General features: G+C 37.1%; 1 protein-coding gene across 3 annotated transcripts in view; it reads right to left on the bottom strand.

The window, feature by feature from the left end:
- The window catches only part of disc1 (DISC1 scaffold protein), a 131,903-nt gene that overhangs the window by 36,534 nt on the left and 81,596 nt on the right, over positions 1–13,773 (bottom strand). Inside the window, exons 9-12 of one of the 3 annotated variants that reach the window (XM_072559655.1) lie at positions 13,380–13,568; positions 7,193–7,253; positions 4,253–4,511; positions 1,496–1,565 (exon numbers count right to left, since the gene is read on the bottom strand). In XM_072559655.1, coding sequence (XP_072415756.1) covers positions 1,496–1,565; positions 4,253–4,511; positions 7,193–7,253; positions 13,380–13,568 — 579 coding nt within the window. Of the gene's footprint in view, positions 1–771; positions 1,566–4,252; positions 4,512–7,192; positions 7,254–13,379; positions 13,569–13,773 lie in introns of those variants that run through there. The other 2 variants (XM_072559646.1, XM_072559664.1) reach the window with 2 other exon arrangements.

Here is a 13,773-nt window from a genome sequence, read left to right as displayed (position 1 = left end):
TGCCAAAATTTGGCCCATTCACCTAACCTAACCAAATGGGTTTGAACATTTCAAATTTTTTCACTGTAATTTACATGCCCACCTACTTTAGTGTCATCCTTAAATTTAGCTATCGCACATTTTCAGAATCCTATGGCATCCCACTAGTTACAGCTCACCAACCACAAAAAGACCGTTTATCCTGACTCTGATTTCTTTTGCCTAGCTAATCCTCTATCCAAGCTAATATATCATCCATAATCCCATGTGATCTTACCTTGTGTATTAACCCTTTGTGTAGCACCTTATCAAATGCCTTCTGAAACTCCATCTACTTTGCTTGTTACATTTTAAAGAAATGTGGCAAATTACTCAAACACAATTTGCTCTTCATAAAATCATGCTGACTCGGATGGATTGCCTTTTGACCTTCCAAATTTCCTGTTACCACCTCCTTAAAAATGGATTCCAACAATTTCCCTATGACAAATGTTAATCTAACTGGTCTAAAGTTTCCAACTTTCTGTCTCTCTCCCTTTTTGAATTTTTACATCCACTGGAGTTTTTCCAGAATCCAGGGATTTTTTTTGAATATTGGAATATATCTGGCTTGTCTCATGAGGAGAGAATGAACAGTTTAGGCCTATACTTGAAGGATGAGAGGAGAACTAATTGAAGTATATAATAAATAACTGACAAAAAAAACAGATTGAACTATTAAATTATATGAAACTTATTTAGGTTGGAAATTCAAAACATTTATTTTTAATTAAAAGAGTATTTGTACTTTGTAACAGTTGTTAGAACACACTGCAGTTATAATTTAAATTATATTTACGTAGCAACATGTAAAAATGCATTGGTATACATTACATACATTGCATCCTATGAATTGTAACTCTTTGATCTTGTGCTCTTAGCAGTGAGTCACACCAAAAGCAAGCCTTACTTCAAAAGGCTTCAAGAAGGCTATGCCATCTCAGAATCTGTTCCCTTCAAGCATGTTTTTTCATCAATGGAAGTGACTTGATTTGATTTGATTTATTACTGTTACACGTACCTAGGTACAGTCAAAAATTTTGTTTGGCATGCAGTACAAGCAGATCATACCATAGAAAGTGCATTAGGGTAATAGAACGGAGCAAAGAATACAATGTTACAGCTGCAGAGTAGGTGCACAAAGAGTGAGATCAACATTAAATTTAAAATTTGTGAGGTCCACTCAGAAATCTGGGTAATGGCAGAGAAGCTGTTCTTGAATCTGTTGGTACGTGATTAAGCTTTTATATCTTTTGCCCGATGGAAGAGGTTGGAAGAGATTATAACAAAAGTGGGAGGGGTCTTTGGTTATGTTGCAGAATCACAGATATTTTCCTGACAATGTATAAAGTAAAACAAAAATGTTTTCATATGTGAGGAATATTACATTCAATGTCTATCGCAAAGCTTGACATAGCACCTAACTGAAATTACAGAAATACCAGGTGGCAGTAGCATACCTTTTGCTGTTTCTCACCTTCACTGACTTGGAATCTAGTAGGTACTGGGAAGGTCAGCCTTTCCTTCAGCGAGATAGAAAGGGAGAACTGCACAGCATGCAGAGCACAGAAAGAGGTCAGGAAATTAAAAAGTAAGCTTCAGGTATTTATCACAAACCACTAAATATATTGGAAAGAAAGTCAAAATTAGATTCAGTTACAAAGTTTATGATGTCCATGCAGAATGCAAATGTAAAATTAATATGCAATAGCACTTCATATGAGGAAAGCTATTAGTTAAGTCAGTAGACTGAAGAGGAACAACTGTTGTCAAACATAGCACACAACCAATCTTAGCATAACAGCAATGACAAGCTCTAGTTTACATGCTCCAGAAGCACCCAGTAGTGTTTAGTATTGCTAACTTAGCAGGTTGAAAACATACAAGCATAGCAATTTGATTTCTGCTAATGCTAGCCTTCTATCCTTACAAGAATTATTATTTAATGTGACTTTGTCTTCAGTATACTGTAATTATGTTCAATTACTTCATATGGTGCAATGAAAAGTTGAGAGAATACAACACTTGCAAATTATTCTGAAAATAGACATTTTAGATGCAAGGTCAAGACTATCAAGACAGCTATTACCATTTATATCCCTTATAAAACAGTGTAACGTTTTTATTGTGAATATGCCAATGGACTAAGTGGCAGATGGAGTTTAATTCAGATAAATGCGAGGTGCTGCATTTTAAGAAAGAAAATCTTAGTAGGACTTATACATTTAATGGTAAGGTCCAAGGGAGCATTGCTGAACAAAGAGACCTTGGAGTGCAGGTTCATAGCTCCTTGAAAGTGGAGTCACAGGTAGATAAGATAGTGAAGTAGATGTTTGGTATGCTTTCATTTATTGGTCAGAGTATTGAGCACAGGAGTTTGGGAGGTCACGTTGCGGCTGTACAGGACATTAGTTAGGCCACTGTTGGAATACTGTGTGCAATTCTGGTCTCCTTCCTATCAGAAAGATGTTGTGAAACTTGAAAGGGTTCAGAAAAGATTTACAAGGATGTTGCCAGGGTTGGAGGAGCTGAGCTACAGGGAGAGGCTGAACAGGTTGGGGCTGTTTTCCCTGGAGCTTCGGAGGCTGAGGAGTGACCTTATAGAGGTTTACAAAATTATGAGGGGCATGGATAGGATAAATAGACAAAGTCTTTTCCCTAGGGTTGGGGAGTCCAGAACTAGAGTGCATAGGTTTAGGGTGAGAGGGGAAAGATATAAAAGAGATGTAAGGGGCAACTTTTTCACGCAGAGGGTGGTACGTGTATGGAATGAGCTGCCAGAGGATGTGGTGGAGGCTGGTACAATTGCAACATTTAAGAGGCATTTGGATGGGTATACAAATAGGAAGGGTTTGGAGGGATCTGGGACAGGTGCTGGCAGGTGGAACTAGATTGGGTTGGGATGTCTGGTCAGCATGGACGGGTTGGACCGAAGGGTCTGTTTCCATGCTGTACATCTCTATGACTCTATGTAGACTAAATAAAGAACTCGTCGCAACATGAGTGAGTAGCAGAGCAAGATAAGCTTTTTTTGTTCTCTCTGTTTTAATCTTCATATTTTCCAAAATTTCTGCTTCCCAAAACGCACACCTATGAATAATAATACATGATAATGTATTCTTGTTACACATATGTTGGAAGTTTCCATTTAAACACTCCTGAATTCCTGACATAATTTCCCTCTGAGTTGAAGATTATATATCCAAATAGTATCAATTGCTAAATTGCAGGTGGTGGTGACACAGTGGTAATTTCACTGGACTAGTAATCCAGGACCCCAGACAATTAATCTTAGGACATGAGTACAAATCCCACCATGCCAGATGATAAACTTAATAAAAATGTACATTCTTTTTTGAAAGCTCGCCTAATGGCAACCATGTAACTACTGTCGGTTGTCATAAAAACTTTCTGGTTCATGAATGTCCTTTAGGGGAAGAAATAAATGCTGTCCTAGCTAGTGACATCAGAATCCCTTGAAAGGATAAAGAAACTATTCCATTGACTACATATCCCTGAGGTTTTGCTCTGGTTTTTGGTTTGAGCAGTTGAATTTTTAGATTTTTTTCTTTGCCTCAGGTGTGGACTTGCATCTTTCAATCTTTAATTACTGAGATTTTTCCATTCGCTTTTCCAACAGTATGTTGTAATTCTCACATCTTTTCATCACCTTGTGTTGTTGATTCTGTCTGGTTCTACATAATATAGATGCCTTTAATTCAATTAGAGAAAACCAGAATGTTTGTTCAAAGAATTGTTTAGTATAAAGCTAAACTGACAGCTCAGTCAAATGCCTTGGTTCATTTTGCATCTAGACAGTCCTCTTCCATTATGGATTCTTCACATGGCTGTATTATCCCTTTTCTCACATGAGAATTATTCAACTTAAATGGACTTTCTTAATGGAAAGCTTACTGAAATAGTAAAATTATATTTATGAAAGGAAGTTTAATGGAAGCTGTAATCGAGATAAATGCAATTAAATTTTTGTTAAAACAAAACAAGAAGCAATTGTACTTACATAGAAAATGATCCTATTTCCACACATTCACCACCACAAAAATCTTAAAATTAGTTTTCTGTTTTTAATGAATTGATAATAAATGAATTGATGTGTTTTGAAAATGGAAATTTCACAAACAGATTTTTTTAGCTATTTTGGAACCTAATAATGGCACTCACTGCATTCATAACCAGTGTCAAAAAATATCTGTAACATAATTACAATGGTTACCTTTGACAAATCAGTTCCTTTTTGATCAGGAACAGAACACTGTATCACACACCAATCTTGTTTACTTAGAAAGGTAGAGTCATCTTTGTCTTTAACCTCTATGCATGCATCTTCAACAGCATTGCTGTCTTCATTTGGTTGAAACTCTTGCCTTTCAGGGCCACAGAAATTTGCCTCTTGCAGCCATTGACTTTTGAAAAAGAGTTGACAGGCCTCGAAATCTGCTTCCCATACTTTCTCAAGTAGCTGATTTCCACAACTGAAACAAGAGCCAATGAAAGTTAGACACACCTTGAAAAAGCTGTTGGTTATACAATGAATGATTTTCTGAAGTTCAGAATGATATTCTTCAGATTGTTATTCCAAGTATATTATTATATATTTGATCACATAAAAACTACAACTGTATTCTTAATACAATTATCGCACTGTGATGAACTTTGTCTTAATTTTACTTTTATTATCATGTACGATTTCTGTCATCAATATAGGCTCTGTGGTGGGGCGACTTACAAAACTTTTCACTATTTTTCATGTAAAAGTACGCATGACAATAAATTTCTAATCTATTCTATCAACCCAGTTTATTGCATCAAAAAAGAACGAGGGCAAAATAACTGCGAGTGGAAATGCTTATGCATGGACATAAGATTATGACAACTATTTTATGAAAATAAATTTTATAATCATATAGTACATATTAAATATCTCTGAAATAAAGCAATGTACAACGCATGAAGTGGATTTCTGTATCAGTAAAGAAGCCAGTCATTTTCTATACAGCAATAGCATTCAAACAGCAATTAACTTAGAGGCAATTTTGACCTGAAAGCAAAGATTAACTTCTTCAATACTGTCTTCAAATGTTTGAGCTCATTTTAAACATTCATAAAATGTCATTACTTAATTTGAGAATACTTAACACAAAAAAACTTTTCGAGCTGCAATGAAATTTTACTTACATTGCATAAGTGAAATTTACTTACATTAAGAAATAGTTTCAAAAGCAAACTAATACAAAATATTTTTAAGTTTGTGGTTGTTTTGGTAAGAATTGAGAGGCTCCAAGCTCATCTTTTGCTATCATAATAAAATTTCTTAGAACTTCAAATAAATTTTCTCCTATTCATAATTAGTTTGTTTAAATTAGATGATCCAATTCTTTTCTATTAAATCATAGGTATCAAGAACATAATTTAAGTAATAACTCCGTATGATTTGTGTCCGTAAGCACAGTAACACAAAAATAGAAGTAGGCTATTTAGCTCCACAAACTTATTTCATCATTCAATGAGACCATGACTTGATTCCACACACCTGCCTTTGCCCTACTTCCCTTAATAACATTTCTTAGAATTAAAAGTCATAACAAACCTAGCATCAACTGCCATTTAATGAAGGATTTTCCAAACTTCTCTCACCTTTTGCATGCAGAGGTGTTTCCCTACCTTCACTCCTAAAAGTTCTGGCTCTAATTTTAAAATTCCTACAATGGAGAAAGAGGCCATTTGACCTATTGAGTCTGCACTGACCTCTAAAGAGCATCTCACCCATACTTATCCCCTACTCTATCCCCATAACCCAGCCTGGGGTTTTAACCCTGGCTAACCCAGCTAAAGTGCACTTTCCTGAATACGAGGGGACAATTTTGTTTTTTAGCATAGCCAATTCACCTAACCAGCACATACTTTGGACTGTGGAAGGAAACCAGAGCACCCGGATGAAACCTACACAGACACTGGGAGAATGTGCAAACTCCACAGAGACAGTCGTCCAAGGCTGGAATCAAACCCAGGTGCCCTAGCGCTGTGAGGGAGCAGTGCTAACCACTGTGCTGCTGTGTTGGAGGAATTGTATAGTATGATAAACGATCACTTCATATGCGTTCCATTTTGTTAATGAAATATTTGGTATTTCCTTTCTTTCAAGGAATATGACATTTCCTATCATAATCTAATGTTAATGCTTTCATATATGGTATTGTCACATCAAAAGTTGGCTGCAGAATGGAGCGAGAGCCAATAATGCTAAATATAATTCCTGAAATGTTTATAATTTAAAGGAAAAACATTTTTCAACTTGCCTTTTCACAGTGGAGAAAGATAGTAGGAACAGTACAATGATAAGTTATATTTAAAAGTGCAAAGTCAAATGTTTCGTAAAGCTCAATATACATGAAAGTAATGTACTCGATAGCAAAGACTTTACTTAATAAATATAAGGGCATATTTTCACAGCTATCATATCAATTTCTCAACAGTGCTTTATAAAGCGAAAGACAGTTTATGTGCATTTTCCCTCTCCTCGGTCAGGGATTTACCTGAAGCTTACGACATAGAAGCTTCCTTCACCAAAATAAAATTGAACACTAATCTTCTCAGGTTGTATTCACTTCAGCAGAGAACTTTGTATCCTTAAAACAAGACTTCACCTTAAAGTTTTGCAAGAGTGTTTGGTTGGGTACGGTCATGTCCTGCTTTGTTGCAAACAGCCAAAGGGAGGAGCTGTTTGATGCGTTCTGTCAACCTTTGAAATGTATGGCCTACATATGTCACACTGGCACTGAAATTCATATACCATATTACTCATTTGTGTAATAGGTAGATTATCTTTTTAGCTTGACAGCAGCATCCTGTTAGTAGCAAACACCACCCATGTTGCAACTGCATAGCAGGATTGTGAAAGAGTTAGCTTCACCTGGTGCTCAAACTTTTCAAATGCCTTACCCTTCCAAGGTAACCTAGGGTATAAGACCAATTTTCAGGACCTTCTTAAGGCCTTCACAAATTTGTTCAAGAAATAAGAAATTATCTGAACAGGGTAGCCATTTTTTTCAGCAATATGCAAATTCTGTACTACCGAATGACTATTGTTAAAAATATATATAAACTAAAATCTCAAATTCTGCAGATTGCTACCTATATCCAAAGAAAGCCTTACCTATGAAGTTTGACTTCTAGGACTTCCATATACGCAAAAATATTTTCCTTCAGGTTCTTCTCTGCGAATGAAAACAAAATAAGAATCACAAAAATCTCTGAGTCGTTCTGGTGACCATAATAACATAAAACATTTGCATGTATTGGTATTCTGTACCATTCAATTTTCAAGATAATTATGAATAAATGTTAAGTTAAAAGTTATACTAAGTTTAACGATCTAACTGATTCACAACCAAAAACGGAATTGAGCATTTTGCATATTTTGTAATTGCATATACATAAAGGGGTAGAAATTAGAGGAGATCTGTTTTGGGGCCAAAGATGTGTTCTGCAAAAGCAACCTACATCGAAACAGTGCAAGGCCTGGCTAGGTTTTCAATTTGGTCCAAATTTCATTTACATATTTTGGACAAGCTGTTGATGACTCTTCCAATTCCACAGCAGGATCACTAAATCACTCACTTACCTTCACTGCATAGAAAATGTAATCAGTGAAGATCCTGCAGGCAGTTGTTTTATAACTATAGGTCCTCATTCAGTCAGAAAATTCAGTCAATTTAAGGCTGGAAGTTTAGAAAAGGTAGGAAATGACAAAGGAAGCAAAATGACGGCAATTCAGATACAGCATTTCATCACTCCTCAGACTAATCATTGCCATACAATCTTGTCAATACAAACAGCTCAAAATTGGCTGTTTGACAAAGAATGCTGACAAATAGATTTATTAGAACAGCAAATGACAGGACGATTCAGCAAGCCTGGAAATATCAGTGCAGCAAGAGGAGGAACTTTTCATCAGAACAGGAAACAGTTAAGAAACATAATGGTTTTTAACTATAGAGGCAGGGAAAGAGTGGGAAATGAACAATGATCAAAAGGGAAGGTCTATAATGGGGGAAAAGGCAGGATTGTGAGTACAAGATAAAAGAAAATGGTATTGTGATAAATACAGAACAGAAGACAGGAGGACAACAGCCTATGCAAATGCATGGTTTTGAAGTACAATAGAAACCACGCTCGCACATGACTGATCCCAATCATCTTAGGAGACTGCAAAATCCAGTTAAGAACAAAGATCTTCACAATAAACATGTAGTCATGGAGATATACACGAGAAATGTTTGACAGATCACTTTCAACTTTGTGTCAGTACGCACAAAACAAACTCTAGAAGATACATCAAGGATGCTTGCAGCATTCAAGGAGAGGTGTCTCTCATTTGGAGGATCTTCATGCCTGATCGACGAGGGCCACTGACAGCCAGCAACCTGCCCTTGCACTTCCTAAGTGAACAAATTTCTCTTCATCTCGGTTGAAGTGGTTAGAATACAGATGAAAGGCTTAACAGACAATCAATTTTTCAATGTATAATTTCACTTACATCACACTGCAAATTTTTGCTATAAATTCTGTGTTACGATCGAGCCCTCCACAATCACCTGATGAGGGAGCGTCACTCCGAAAGCTAGTGTGCTTCCAATTAAACCTGTTGGACTATTACCTGGTGTTGTATGATTTTTAACCTTGTGAATACAGGCCTTGTCCTTCTAATCTCTTCTGTTTTGACAAACCTTCCATCACAGGAATCAGTCTGGTGAAGCTTTGCTATGCTCCCACCAAGGCAAGTATATATTTTCTTAATTAAGGAGACTAAAACTGCAAACAGTGCTCCAGATGCAAGTTCACTAAGGCCCTGCAGAACTGCAGTAAGGCTTCCTTGTACCTGTACTCAAACCCACTTGCAATAGCTGCATGTTGCACCTGCATGCTTGCTTTCAGTAATGTGTGCATATGAACATCAACATTTTCCAATCTATCACCATTTAAATAATAATGTGGTTTCCCAATAATGTGGACAATTTCACATTTGACCACATTATACTGCAATTGCCCACCCTCTCAACTTGCCTAAATTGCTCTGAAGCTTTTTTACATCCTCCTCACCACTCTCACTCCTATTTTGTTTTGCACTACTAGCAACCTTGGAAATATTACGCTTGATGCTCACATCCAAATCATTAATGTATATTACAATTAGCTAGGTGTCAAGCAGTGATCTCTACGGTACCCTACCTATCACCATCTTCTACTCTGAAAAAGACCCACTAGTGACAACCTGTTTCCTGTCCACTAATAAATTCTCATTGCATGCCAACATATTACTACCAATCCCTACTGCTTTAATTTTGCACATTAATCTCTTGTAATTTCATAAAAGCTTTCTGAAAATCTGAAAAGACCACAACGAATAGTTCTCCCTCTTCTATACTATTAGTGATATCCTCAGTAAAACTCCAGTAGGTTTCCCTTTCATAAATCCATGTTGACTTTGTATAATCCTGCTGGCACTTTCCAAATGTGTTGTTATCGCATTCTTTGTAACAAACTCCAACATTTTCCATTACTTCAGTCTACTAGCATGATTGAAGAAAGAAACAGATAATATGGCTCTTATTCAGAATTGGATTTGAAATATTCAAGTGCAAATACAGGAAAGGTATCAGGACAGCCGTTAATTTGTGGTAACTAAACAAATCTAATTCATTTTTACTGAATGATTTTTCTGGCATTTCTATTGAAAGTGTAATAGCTGAATTCGATATCGACTCTGATAACTCCAGAAGATTGAACTTATCTTATGTAATTTTCCTTTTAAATTATTCCTATTCCAATTACATTAAAATATTTGAAGTTCCTGTTATAGCTTGTGAAACTTTCTGTATTTTCTCTACAAATATGCTTTTCCATTTCTTTACCACTTGTTATCGTAGTAAAAGGAATGCCTTTAGGGATATCATGAAAGAGACTAATCTAAGTCATACAGTCTATGAAAAAAACCTGCAAAATGGAACTTTATCACAATATGCAATTTGCACAAACTAAGACCCCATGTCTTCTCCTGAGGCAGTCCTTCAGGATTGAGGATGACTTTCTTCATCTCCAGTGTTGCAGTTCTTAAGGTAGCAAAATTGTTCAATGCAGGATTTGCAAACCCCGCCAGAGATGAAACAGGTAGCAGTTGCTAAAGCAGGAAGGTGGGTTTCTTGGGTTTTTGCATGCTCCTTCTGCTATGTACACTTGGCCTCCAACTGGGCCTGTTAAAGATACTTAAAATGGTTGGCTTTTTCGCTGATACAGCTTCAAATTTGGGTTAGAGATTCATATGAATCAGTGGGGATATTACATTTTGTCAGGGGGGCTTTGACGGCATCCTTGAAGCATTTTCTCTGCCCTTCTGATTATCATCAAGTTTGAAATAGTTTAATTGCTTTCCTTCCCATCCTTCCAGTGTCTTGCTGGCATGTAATAAAAATAGAAATTGCTAGAGAAGCTCAGGTAGTCTACTAGAATGTCGGAAGACAGAAACATAGATTATACGCTCTTGTTTGGAACTGGACTCGAAACATTACGATTGCAAATGCCACAGAGAAGGGATCAGGACAGGCACTAATATGTGGTAACTAAACAAATCAAATTCATTTTATTAAATGTTTTTTTCTGGCATTTCTGTTGATGGTTCAATGGCTGAATTCTATAATGGCTCCGATAACTCAAGATTGAACTTATCCTACGTAATGTGAGTTCTGAAGTCATTTGTACAGTAATTTGGTGAATAATTATTCTCTTCATTTTCTAACATTTATGTTATTGTTTTTTCACTGTCTGTTACTCCTAACTCTACATTTTCTTCTCATCATAACTCTTCTGCTTGCTGTTCTCTGTCCTTCTCCCACTGAGTTACTGTGGTCCATAAGATATAGGAGAAGATTTAGGCCAGTTGGCCCATTTAGTCTGCTCCGCCATTTGATCATGGCTGATATGTTTCTCAAATCTTCTCTCTGCCTAATCCCCAAAACCCTTGATCCCCTTATCAAGTCAAGAAGTTATCTATCTCTGACTTAAATAAACTGAATGACTGGGTCTCCACAATCCTCTCTGCAATGAGTACCACAGCTTCACCACCTGCTAGCTGAAGAAATGCCTATAATTTCAGAACTAAAGAATTATCCTTTCACTCTGAGGCTGTGTTCTCAGATCCCAGTCTCTCCTACTAATGGGAACATCTTGTCAATGTCGATTCTTTTCAGGCCTCTCAGTATTCTATAAGTTTCAATCAGATCCCCCTCATTGTCTAAACTCCATCGAGAACAGACCTAGAATACTCAAACGCTCCTCATATGACAAGCCCTTCATTTCTGCGATCATTCTTGTATACGTCCTCTGGAACCCCTCCAAGGCCAACACATGCATCATCTTTTATCAGCTGCAAAACAGGCGACTGGCAACTGAAAACTTGATATGAATGCTGCGTACCTATCAACCTAAGTCAACTGTTAGGCAGGTTTTTAAATAGTTGCCCAGCACTTGTTTCCAAAACAAAGTTTCCAAAGCAAGCTATTTAGTTAGGAATCAAAATCCTACTACACCTTTTGTAGGACCTTAATTGCCACTTTCAGAAAGGGGAAGAACCAACCTAAAGGGGAGCTTTAAAGGGAAGATGAAGGCTCATTGCAGTTGATGAAAATCCGAAACAGGAAGCCATTTGGAACTTTCAAATTCCATGTTCAGTAAGAGAAGTAATGGGATTTAATTTAATGTCTCAGCAAATACTTATATTATTAGATTAGGTGGGCCATTCAGTTAAAGGTTGCATGGGAGGAACCTTTACCTTCAAGGGCAGGGTCAGTTTTATTTGTGCTTCATATAACCAATACAGAAAATAACAGAGATCAAAAAATATATGGCGAAGTTCAATCGCATGGTTGATTTAAAGGATTAAAATTCTGTCAAAAATGTACTGACCAATTTCAAAAATGTCTTTTGTACCCCAAATGCACTTAGCCTATAAAGTTGTTGACTGTCTAGTATTCTGATTAGATTAGATTAGATTAGATTACTTACAGTGTGGAAACAGGCCCTTCGGCCCAACAAGTCCACACCGCGCCCGCCGAAGCGTAACCCACCCATACCCCTACATCTACATCTAACCTAACACTACGGGCAATTTAGCATGGCCAATTCACCTGACCTGCACATCTTTGGACTGTGGGAGGAAACCGGAGCACCCGGAGGAAACCCACGCAGACACGGGGAGAACGTGCAAACTCCACACAGTCAGTCGCCTGAGGCGGGAATTGAACCCGGATCTCCGGCGCTGCGAGGCAGCAGTGCTAACCACTGTGCCACCGTGCTGCTATGAATATATATAGAATAAGTTATCATTGTAAAATTAAATCATTCCCTTGTTCAACATAATCATACAGAATACATATGTAACCAAAGTATAATAGAAGCATTAGGGAAAACATTTAAACATACATGTGAAAGTTATTTAGTCTCATGAAACGCTTTCCTTATCTCTTAAAAAAAGATACCTGGCATGCCCTAAATGAAATATATTATTCGTAACTTATTAAAAAGTACAACTAACTTTACAATAGGAATTAATACTATGAATCTTATATCAGGTTAGCTAGAACCAACTGTATTTTGTATTTTTAATTGGGACCGTGGAAAATAAGAGGAATAACAGAATTAATGGAGATAGCACATGGAATACAATGAACAACAGAATTCAAGCAGTTCTTGGAGATAAGCAAGTCTGGGACAGGCTCAAAGAAGTATAACCAGTAACTTTGGAATGTGAATTAGTAGGATGCATAGAAAGATCCCAAGGTCTGGAGGTGACAATATCTGTTAAACACCATGAGATCATGGGAACCTGGGGCTGTACATAGGGATGCCCATCGTTAATTAGACGTTTCGCAGGATTGGATTTATAGAATAAGGGGAAGGACAGAGTAATCATGTTGTATGTTTTTACTGTAACACAAAATGTATAAAAATGCTGTATTTCAATATAAAAACCAGAGCGTGTCATTGATCCAATCTGAGCCGTAGTTTAAGAGAAGGACTGGACTCTCACATAGAGGCCAGATTTGGGCAAGATCTTTGGCCATCTCCCTGCATTAACTGGTTGTTGCTTCAATAATAATAAAGTCTGTCAAATGCCCGAATCCTGCCTGCTTCCTGAGTCTTTGGCCCCAGTCGGGGTTGGGGAGGGGGGACGGGTACAGTGCGGTTTACAAACCTGTATCCACTTTGCTAAATGTTGCAATCACAACAGTTTGACAAATTAGACAGCTGCATTAATATACCCATCAGCAAAAAAAACTGGAACTCACCAAATAAGCTTTCTCTTTGATCCAGTTGAGCCCTCAGACTATTGTATTCCTCCCTGATGGTTTCAAATTGTTGAGCCTTCTTAATACTAAAATCCTGCAGGTCATTGATAAGTTCTTCAAGTTCAATTTTCTTGGAATTCAAATATTTGAACTCTTCAGCAAGGGTCTTTGCAGTGGAGAATTCATGCCCTGTAGAAACATCACCTTTTTAAATTGCAATATTAATTTAGTTGAATTTCCCAAGGAGAACTAACATACAAAATTTGACATTAAGCCATATTAGGCAACATTAGTGCAGATGACCAAAAGCATGGTCAAAAAAGTACTTTAAGGAGTGAGGTCATGACAAAAGAAATGCCAAGAGGCACCCATGTTTATAGAGCAAAACTGACCA

Source organism: Chiloscyllium punctatum, chromosome 3 (assembly GCF_047496795.1).
Source record: "Chiloscyllium punctatum isolate Juve2018m chromosome 3, sChiPun1.3, whole genome shotgun sequence".
Taxonomy (NCBI): Eukaryota; Metazoa; Chordata; class Chondrichthyes; order Orectolobiformes; family Hemiscylliidae; genus Chiloscyllium; species Chiloscyllium punctatum.
This window is presented reverse-complemented; position numbering and strand designations above follow the sequence as displayed.